The 9,922-nt window shown below is 56.3% G+C and overlaps 2 protein-coding genes across 9 annotated transcripts in view; one reads left to right on the forward strand and one right to left on the reverse strand.

The window, feature by feature from the left end:
• DNM2 (dynamin 2) overlaps positions 1–5,930 on the forward strand; it is a 94,750-nt gene extending 88,820 nt beyond the window's left edge. For 4 of the 7 annotated variants that reach the window (XM_023552427.2, XM_064280662.1, XM_064280658.1 and 1 more), the window contains 3 exons: positions 2,127–2,359; positions 3,489–3,740; positions 4,378–5,237. In XM_023552427.2, coding sequence (XP_023408195.2) covers positions 2,127–2,359; positions 3,489–3,740; positions 4,378–4,447 — 555 coding nt within the window. In that variant the 3' untranslated portion in view covers positions 4,448–5,237. Of the gene's footprint in view, positions 1–2,126; positions 2,360–3,488; positions 3,741–4,377; positions 5,238–5,821 lie in introns of those variants that run through there. The other 3 variants (XM_064280660.1, XM_064280659.1, XM_064280664.1) reach the window with 2 other exon arrangements.
• On the reverse strand, positions 1,338–9,922 carry TMED1 (transmembrane p24 trafficking protein 1). 2 transcript variants are annotated; one of them, XM_064280667.1, is made up of 5 exons: positions 9,395–9,922; positions 8,393–8,490; positions 8,050–8,251; positions 7,348–7,515; positions 1,338–1,598 (listed from the first exon to the last, which is right to left on the reverse strand). In XM_064280667.1, exons 1-5 carry the CDS (start codon positions 9,572–9,574, stop codon positions 1,419–1,421), a joined length of 828 nt encoding a protein of 275 aa, XP_064136737.1. In that variant the 5' UTR covers positions 9,575–9,922; the 3' UTR covers positions 1,338–1,418. The 2 variants fall into 2 exon arrangements, with proteins under 2 accessions (XP_064136737.1, XP_064136738.1); XM_064280668.1 differs by lacking the exon at positions 1,338–1,598 and having other exon boundaries at positions 6,632–7,515; positions 9,395–9,919.

Consider the following 9,922-nt stretch of genomic DNA (forward strand, 5'->3'; position numbering starts at 1 on the left):
AGTCAGTCGCTACTGATTTCAAAATCCGGACTCCTAGCCTCTCTAGAGAAATGGGAGGGTGCAGGCCACATGACCGCACTCATTTAATCAAGTAATTCTGACCGACACCTGGGGTGCTCACCACATGCTGTGCGCTTTGTATGTTTTTGTTTGTTGCCCTCGACCCCATGGGTGCAGAGTAGAACTGCTCCATAGGGTTTTCAAGGCTGTGACCTTCCAGAAGCTGACTGCCAGGCCTGTCTTCTGAAGCACGTCTGGGGGGGTTCAAACCGGCCACCTTTTAGCAGTCAAGCGCTTAGCCGTTTGTGCAACCCAGGAACCTATATATAAGTTAATTTATTGAAGCCTCATCATAAACCTAGGAGGAGGCATTGCTTTTATCCCCGTTTTATAGACAGGAAAGCAGAGGCCTAGAGAGGTGAAAAAATGTGCCCAAAGTCACTGGAGAAGGTGAGATTGAAACCCAGGCTGAGCAGGGCCCCCAGCATGGCCTGGTGTTGGGCAGCTGCTGCCTCCTGGCAGTCTGAGGCCCAGCCTGCCTTCACTCATGGGTGTTACCTGTCTGCCCCAGGGCTCACCTGAACCTCCTCAGGCTGTGGGCAGTGAAATGCAGCCATATCAACAATGTCTCCCACTCCAGGCTGCTGCGAGGGCTGGGGTTTACACGTCAAGCTTTGGGCTCAGCTCTAGGCACTCAGAAAGCTGTAGAAATTGGGTTTGGTGTGCTAGAACTGTAAAAGATCTAGAGTGAAAGTCCCAAGTCCTTTACCCTTTTACCTCATTCTTCCTAGTCTCTCAGTGGTAGTCAGTATTAACAGTTTTATGGGTATCCTTCCAGATATACTTCCTCAAATATACACAGAATATGTGACATAGATGGTTCTGCAGCTGCGAAATTTAAAATGCATTTATGCTTTGACCAAGCAATCATACTTCTAGTAATTTCTTCCACAGACACACTTGCCCGTATGCCAAAATGTGAGCAGTGTACACAGCCATTGTTTTCAGTAAGATTCTACATCAGCCAGAGATTGGGAACAACCTCACTATTTAATGGTCTGTCATCGAGGAAAAAGACACTTTCCGGTCTATAATGACTTTCAATCTTAAGTTGAAAAAGTATGGAGCAATACAAAATACACAGAATATTCATTTGTGTTTAAAAAGGGAAGGGAAATATGTATTGTATATGTCTTCTATGTGCATAGAAATCTGTGGAAGTTTGACCAAGAGCCTGGTAAAAGCAGTTGCTTCCTAAAAAGGGAACTAGTAGGCTAGGGAGGCTAGGGTAGAAGAAGAAGGTTTTACTGTCCCTTTTTGTATCTTGAGGTTATATTTTATTTTCCCTTTTACCAGTTTTTCAACATCTAAGTTTTTGAATAGCTAATACATTCACATGGTTCACAATTCAAGAACTGTCAAGTCTGGTCATCTTTGCAGATTTTGAAAATGCATCTGCAAAAACGCAATGTCCATTCTTGACAAGACGGCTGGAGCTGGAGCTTTCCTTTATGCGATGCCATATAGCGGTGTAATCTGTGCATTTCAGCGTCAAAGCCAGTCTTGATCCTAGCGGGGAAGCTGTGAAAGCGTCCCATCTGAAATCAAGAGCAAGGCAGCGATTTCGACTTTTGTTTAACTTTATTCTAGAGTCACTAGCCAGTGCAGTTAGACAAGAAGAATAATTTAGAGGTGTGAAAATTCAAAAGATGAGTTTTTATGTACCTAGAAACACCAAGAAAAGTAACTGAAAAAGTACTGTATCCCATAGGAGCATTCAGGAAGGGACAGAGTATAAAATTAATTAACAGAAACTAATTAGTTTTCTGAGAAAAGCCACTTAGAAGATAGAATGGAAGAAAGATAGCAAGGAAAGAGATAATAGGAATAAGTTTCATAAGAATCTTGTGAGGTCCTTCAGGAAGAACACTGAAACTCCCCTGCGGGACTCAGAAAATAACTAGGGGGCAGGCCCCCTGCATTTTAAATACATTCTGAAGTAAAGTAAAACAAAGAAAGCCCCACCGAGTGTGGTGGCCACTTTCCCAGCCAGTCACAGCGGCCAGCTGAAAGGCAGGGAGGGCATAGCCCTGCATGAGGCAGACCCCTTGTGCCCTTGCCCCCAGACAAAGGCCTTCATCCACCACGAGCTGCTGGCCTACCTATACTCATCAGCGGACCAGAGCAGCCTCATGGAGGAGTCAGCCGACCAGGCCCAGCGGCGGGACGATATGCTGCGTATGTACCACGCGCTCAAAGAAGCACTCAACATCATTGGAGACATCAGCACCAGCACCGTGTCTACACCTGTTCCCCCTCCTGTCGACGACACCTGGCTCCAGAGCACCAGCAGCCACAGGTCTCGGAGGCCCAGGCACCCACTCCCCCATGTTCTTGTCAGGGTCCTGGCAGGAAACAAGGCAAAACTGAAGGGTGGGCAGGGTCCAGGGAACCCACCTCAGATGCGGGAGCACAGGGCTAGCCGCAGTGGGGGCAGCTCCCACCTGGACCTGAAGGGACAAGGGGAAAGAATGGCTAAAGGTGCCAGGTCTGAACTGGAGCTTGGGGCTACCCAGCAAAGCAGGGAGGAATGGTGACTAAAGGCCCTGACTCCCTCTCCTCCCACCCTCCAGTCTTTTGAAGCCTTCCATTGGTTAAAGCCAGGGGGACGCTAGAGGGCCGGCGACTGGGTTGGTGCTGGCCATAGGGGTTGGCCTCCTAGTGCAGGGCTGAGAATGGCAGGTGGGAGAGAGTCTGGAGGGCAAGGGAGGGTATAACCAGCACATCCCACCACCCCAGAGCTGCTGGTTGGAAATGAGACCCTAATGAGGTTGTTCAGAGTATCAGGCAGCGACACCTCCCCAGTGACGGTGCAGGTGACGGGAGGAGAGTCAGGGAAATCTCATAGAAGGTGCCAGCCCCACTGAGACCTCCTTAGGGAGACACCAGTTCTTTGGACAGGGGCATTACCTCCAGGTGCAGGGGAGCAGCAGGTGCTAAGGCCCTGAGGTGAGCCGGTGGGGAGCCTGCGGGCCTCTGGAGGCATTGGGGCTTGGAGAACAGGGCTGAGCTCTGGAAGATTCTTCAGCTGGGTGGGCTCAGAGATAAGAGGTCAGGAAGCCAGAGAGGGGCTAGGGAGTGTGGAGATGCCCGGCTGGGTAGGGATCACAGCATGAGGTCAGAGGGAAGCAGCCCTTGGCCCAGGGCAGGGGAGGGCAGTGAGGCAGGTGCAGGGCCTTGGCTTAGGTGGGGGAGGAGGGCCACCCCTGAGCAGAGTTTGGGGGAGGATACCTGCACTGCCTTCACCCAGAGCCAGGCGCTCACCAGCATCTCCCTGGGTGGCAGCTGAGGCCAGCCCTGTTAGAGAGGAGGTGGCCTTTAGAGCAGAGGTGACCGAGGCCAGCACTGCCTATCTGGGCTCCTGTGGCCCTGTTGCAGGGCCAGTGCGCCTGCCCCCCCAGCTCATCCACCCTCTCCTTCCTCCACAGCCCCACTCCACAGCGCCGACCCGTGTCCAGTGTGCACCCGCCAGGCCGGCCCCCAGCAGTGCGGGGCCCCACTCCCGGGCCCCCGCTGATTCCCATACCAGTGGGAACGGTATCCTCCTTTGCGGCACCCCCGATCCCGTCCCGGCCAGGCCCCCAGAGTGTGTTTGCCAACAATGACCCCTTCTCGGCCCCGCCTCAGATCCCTTCGAGGCCAGCTCGGATTCCACCCGGCATCCCTCCTGGAGTGCCCAGGTAAGGCTGGGTGCAGGCCCCTGCCTTGTACCCCACCCACTTGCGCCCCTGATGTCATGGCTCCAGCGTGACTCCCTCCCAGTGAGCTCAGGATATGTACGCGAGTGTGGGGGGAGGTGCCTTCTTATCCCCATTTCGCTGATGGGGAACGAGGCCCAGAGAGGCCAAGTCAGGGCTGACTTCAGGGCTCCCAGGCCTGGTCCTCTGCCTCAGTGGGAGCAGCTCAGGAAAAACTCATACTGAGTACTTTCTGGGTTTTACCTTGGTTTCCTGATTGAGTACAAACAGGCATCAGCTCTTGCAGCACTCCTACCCCACCCCCACCCCCACCCCAGCCTACCTCTGGGCTAGGCTCTGTTCTCCCCACTTCTCCATGGGAGGAACTGAGAGCACAGGGAGCTCTCCCAGGGTCACACAGCAATCAGGTTAACCGCGGGGGTGGGGGCAGGGGGTTGACGCCTGGGTCGGAATGACTCCCAAGCCCTTCCCAGGCCAGAGTCAGGCCTCCTAGCAGCTGAGGAGCCCTCGTGTCCAGCATTCGGAGCAACTAGGGTGGGGTGACGGGCCTGGGTCCTTCTTGTCCTGCTTCCGGCCTCACTGCCATCTCCCCTCCCGCCTGTCTCTATTCTCTTTGCAGCAGAAGACCCCCGGCTGCACCCAGCCGGCCCACCATTATCCGCCCGGCCGAGCCATCCCTGCTCGACTAGGCTGTGGGGGGCATGTTCTTGGGGGCCTCGCACACCCACCATGCAGGAGCTTCGGTGGTCTGGGCCCCTCCGCCATCCGTGGCCCTCCCTGCCCCTATGCGGGACCAGGCCCCCTGGGGGCAGCAGCCCTTTTCTCCCCCAAGCCTAGCCTCACTCAGGGGCTGGCCTGGCCCCATTCTCGGCTGGGGGGAACCGGGGTGTTGCACTTTGGGGGGAGGGGTCTCAGGGTAGCAGAGGAGGGAACTGCACCCCGGGTGCCATCTTGAGGAAGGGATCCTAGCAGCGATGGGGGGACTTGCCTGGAGGCTCCTTTGATGGGCTCCAGTGGCGCCTGTCCCTGGTGGCCCTCTTTGGGACTTGAGGAGTGTCTATTTCTCATCAGGGCAAGGGCGTGAGCCCAGGCCCAGGGGGCCCAGCACCCCCCGAAGGCCCGAGTTGTACATATTCCTTCCTTGGCCACTATTAACCACACCATGTGAGCCCGCCCCAGCCCCAGCTGCCGGAGGTGCCTTCGCCGGCCCGGAACCCTCAGCCTGGCTGGCCTCGCTCTCCTCTCTCAGCCCCTATCCTCCGGGGTCCCCCAGGGGAGCATGGGCTCGGGTTGTGTGTGGTTGGGGAGGCTTTGGGGCGGGGTCTCTCTGGGGCCCACCCAGGCCTCCCTTCCTGGAGTGGGGTCCTGGGCGGCCTCTCTGAGCAGAACTCGCCTGCTCCTCGCTCGGTTTGACCACTGTAAGTGCCTGCACTCTGTATCCTATTAATAAACTAAAATAAAGGGAAGACGATTCTGGTGGCTGCTGTGTGGGCCTTTTGTGTGGATGTTCAGGTTAAGGACGAGGGGCAGCCGTCCCTGTAGCATGCCTGGGACACCCATGCGTCCCTCCCACCATGGGCATCTGCCCATTCCACTGGTGGGGAGGGGCTCCTTTCTTCTGGAGAGGAAACCAGGGTTTAGAGGGTGGGGAGTAGGGAACATGCAAGCATGTGTGCGCACGCGCACACACACACAGCCAGCTGCTGCCCCTGGCACCTTTATTAACACCTCAGGAGCAGGAAACACACACACAGAGCCACCTGCTACGCGGCCCCCCTGGCACCTTTACTTAACACCTCAGGAGTGGGAACGCCAAGGAACGCATGCATGCTTGTGCGCACACACACACCGGCTGCTGCCTCTGGCACAGCGGTGATACAGGGCTAGGATGTGATCTCAGGGTGGTGTCTGAACGGCTGAGAAGGGACGGAATCCCTGCCTTCCACCCAAAACTTCACTGTGGTGAGGCTCCCTCTCTGCCCCAACATTCCCAGGGCCTCCTCCCTTTCTTGCCCTCTCAGGGACACAGTCAAACTTTGCTTTTTGATTTCTTTTGTGCCCAGGCGACCACCTCCATCGGCTCCTGCCCGACCTTTCTTCTGAGCTTCGTGGGAGACCCCTCCCATCTCCTGGTGGCCCCAGGCCCGGGACCTCGGGGGCAGGTCTGTCCCGGCTGGTGTCCCTGAGCCCCAATCACCAGGCTTTGTGATTTCTGACCATAATTTATTGACCCTGGCACACAGGCCAGACCCTTTGTTCCTTGAGGATCCTGCGCAGGCTCTGGCCAGGCCACCCCTCAGCGCTGTGTGGAGCCTCTGCAGGGAGAAGGGGAGGGGTGGGGGACTTGCAGGCCCTCCTCCCGGAACTCTATTACTGGATGGAACTCTATTACCTGGAACTCTACTACCGGATGGCATACCCTGGCCGCCCCCTGCTGGGCCGAGGGGCGGGCCCCTTGCTGCCTAATAAAGTGACTGTCCTGTCAAGAACACTGCAGCAGCGTCTCCTTCCTGCTCCTGGCAAGAGCAGGCCTCCCCACTGCCTGGCACCTGCCCCCAGCATCAGCAGCCAGCCTCTGATGGGAAGACAAGGACAGGAAGGAAGGCATGGGGTCACACAGCAGCAGGCCTCTCTCACCAGGACCTGGCTCAGAGGGCCCAGACCCAGGTGGGGAAAAGAGTTTGCTTCCTGGGCCCTGCCCTGCACTGGCAGCGTGGTGCAGGCTGGAAGACAGGGCTAAGGCACATTTACAATAGGGTCCAAGGCAGGGACCAGTAGGGACCAAGGCAGTGGCTAGAAAACCCACGGCTTGTGTTCAGATGCTGCAATGCTGACCTTGCATGATTTCCAAGAAAGCAGGAGCAGCCCTGGAGGGCTGAGGCCCGCAAGCCAGCGGATTTTCCCTGTTCAGCCTCACAAGTGAGGAGGCACACGAAGCTGGGGAAGGGACCCCTAAGTCTCATACCCCTCTGCCCTCCTCTCCCCTGGCATTTGCTCTGGGTAGGGCTTCGAACCAGTTCTGCCCAGTTCAATCATGGCTGAGGACGCATCACCAGAAAAGACCCGAATTTTTAAAGTTAGGGTGAACCGGAAAGATAGCCGGAACAGGAAAAAAAAATTACGGGTCAAAGCCCTGCTAGAAACTTAAATCTTGGCTTAGAGAACAAGGGCAGTGTACATGTTGCATGGCAACCAAATCTCTTGCCCTTGGATTTTGAGCACAGTCCAAAGCAGGGCTGCCCCACTCAAAGATGGCAGCGCCCTGCTCAAGGAAATCAGCAGACCGCACCTCTTTGAATGTGTGTCGCTCTCCTACAGTCCTGCCAGTAATCCAGTCTCATGCATCAGGTTCCTGAAAGGGCTCACTACACCTTCTTCTCAGCCTTCCATTCTAAGGTTTTGACCCGTAATTTTTCCCATTTCTGGGTACCATGCCGAATCTGCCAAATTGTAAAACTTTGGGTCTGTCCTGTTTCACTACATTGGCCATGACTGAACCAGCTCAAACTGGTTTGAAGCTCTGGTTCTGGGGCAGGGGCTACGTGGGCACCGGGCGCTTGTCCTGGAAGAAGCGCTTGAGCGTGCAGACCTGCAGCACAGCCACCAACAGCAGCACGGCCACGTTGATGGCTGACCAGAAGTTGACCCGCTCCAGGTTGCCCTCCTGCAGGTTGCGGTCGCGCGCCTCAAAGGCCCGCAGCAGGGTCAGCATCTGGATGCTGCGCTCCAGCCGGGTCCTCATGGTCTCGATAGACTCCTGGGGTACAGAACGGGGAGCAAGGTCAGGCAGTTGCCCTTTGGGGAGCAGGGATCAATGAGACCAGAAGAGACGGACAGTGACGGGGTGGTAGGGGGGACGGACAGGCTGCTGGGTCCGAATCCTCATGCTGCACTCCCTGGCTGTGTGATCGTGAACCAGTTAATTTACATCTCTGGACCTCAGTGTCCTCTTCTGTACACCTCAGAATTGCTGTGAGAATTACATGCCAGTATACACGTAAAGCATTTTAGTAATGCTTAACAGGACAGTCACTGGAGCCAGACTGCCTGGCTTCAAATATTGGTTCTGCTGGTTGCTGTTATGGCCTTGGAACAATCAGCCATCCTGTCTCATTCGCCTCCTCCCTCCCACCACTGTAATGTGGGGATGCATACAGCATAGGACCAACTTCATGAGGTGGTTTTGGAGATTTAATGAGTTATTTAAGACCCTAGAAATTCAGGATCAGGCTAAGGAGAGGGCCTCAGCCCAGGAGGAAGGCAGAGATCAGGAGGAGTGGCCTGGGCGCACCTTGATGTCCTCCATCTTGACATCCAGCATCTCCTCTGGCTCCACAGCATCGGGCCAGCCCAAGGTCTCAGCCCAGCCCTCGACCTCCTCATCGTCCTGCAGACTGTCGAAGATGAGTTCAAAGAACACCAGCTTCTCAGAGATAGTGCTGAAGGAGTTGTCGAAGCACAGTTTGTAGTCCCCAGCCTCCGTGGGCTCCACCCTTGACACAGACACACACACAAACATGACTCTGAGCGGCTGCCCAGCTGGACTCTGTAAGGCACGCAGGGTGGTAACCCGAGGCCGCTGGGGAGGGGCAGGGCTGTAACCGAACCCAGGCAGGCAGCAGAACTTCACTCACGTGTGCACCCCATCTGCCTTGCGGGACTCGCTGACCAGCAACGCACCCTGAGGGCTCTCCAGGGAGAAGTCCACGTCCAGCCCAGCACCACCGATCACCTGGGGGTCAGGTAAAAGTAGGTGGGGAGCTGGGGGTGAGTCCAGAGCACCTTCTTAGAAAGGCCAGGCCTAAGCCAGCCAGCACAGAACCAATACAGACCACTAGAGCCCTACCTCATGCAGAAAACTACTCTCGCCCTGCCCCCAACCATCACTCTGGCCGTGTCCCTTCCCATTGCTCCACCCTCACGGATGACAGTTTTGGGATCTTTCATCCCTGGGTGGTGCAAACGTGCTCTGCTGCTAACCGAAAGGCTGGTGCTTCTAGTCCACCGAGAGGTGCCTCTACTTCTAAAAAACCTGCCATTGAAAAAACTATGGAGCACAGTTCTACTCTGGCACACATGAGGTCTCCATGAGTCGCAACGCACTGAAGGTAACTGGTTGGTTTTTTCCTTCATCTGGTCACGCCCTCTCGAAGGCCCTTGATTGACGCTTACCTGGCCACGCCCCAAGCAATGACAGGGCCCTGCCCAAGCTCATTTAGCCCACCCCCAAAAACCCTCGTGTTGACCACGCCCTTTCCTCTAGCCTTCCTATCAGCACGCTGGCCCACCAGCGTCCCTCATTAGGCCCAAACCCGTTCTTTGGCTAGGCGCACTGAGGAGGGTCCTGCCCTCTGAAGGGCCTCCCCTCCTTCCTTTGGCCCCGCCTCCCCGGCGACGGCTCGTTGGCTCCGCCCCCTACGCCTGTCTTACTCTAGCCCCACCTTCCTTCATTACTCCCATCCCTTCCGCTCCCATGCACTAGCACCGCCCCCACCGGCTCGCGCACTCTAGCCCTGCCCATACGCTCCCACGCGCGGGCTCCTCCCCCTTCCCTCTTTAATGCATGTCTCGCCTCAGCTGCTTGGCCAAGCCCCTTGTCCATTATTCCACCAGTTCCCAGGTTTAGGACCCTCTACCTGGTACTCGGTCTCGAGGCTTGCGTTAGCCGGTGCGGACTGGTAGAAACACTGCTTCCTCCCCGCGGGCAACAGGAACGTGAACTCACCGTCCTGGATCGGCGGGGGGCCCGCCCATCCAACCCCCACTGACGGCAGTAGTAGCCACAGGGCCAGGGTTAGGGCCGCGCCGGCCGCCATGATCCAGGTCACCCTCCGGTCTGCTAACGGGTCGCGTCTCCTTTAAGGGCTAGCCCTGCCCTTCTGCTACTCAATGGAGCTGATTGGCCGCCTCTTCTGCCCGTTGTCCTAAACCTGCAGAGCCAGGAGTAAAGGACCCCCTGATTGACCAGTTGCCCGGATGAGTGCCTGATGCGTCTGAAAACAAACTCCTAGAGACTTTTTCTGGAAGAACTCCAGGCATAATCTGAATTTCTGGTGGAAGAAAATGATAAAAAATAACTGCCATGTGGGTGGCCCATCCTTCTCAAAGGTTAAGACAACTAATGCGGAGGCTACCGGGTCCTTCTGAAGCACCGCCCTGTGGTT

Source organism: Loxodonta africana, chromosome 3 (genome assembly GCF_030014295.1).
Source record: "Loxodonta africana isolate mLoxAfr1 chromosome 3, mLoxAfr1.hap2, whole genome shotgun sequence".
Classification (NCBI taxonomy): Eukaryota; Metazoa; Chordata; class Mammalia; order Proboscidea; family Elephantidae; genus Loxodonta; species Loxodonta africana.

Excerpts from the sequence above, each read along its gene's own strand:
- TMED1 (XM_064280667.1), bottom strand. The coding sequence starts at position 9,574 with ATGGCGGCCGGCGCGGCCCTAACCCTGGCCCTGTGGCTACTACTGCCG. Across the intron at positions 8,491-9,394 it reads GCCTCGAGACCGAGTACCAG|GTGATCGGTGGTGCTGGGCT; the intron begins GTAGAGGGTCCT and ends CCTGACCCCCAG. Across the intron at positions 8,252-8,392 it reads AAGGCAGATGGGGTGCACAC|GGTGGAGCCCACGGAGGCTG; the intron begins GTGAGTGAAGTT and ends GTCTGTGTCAAG.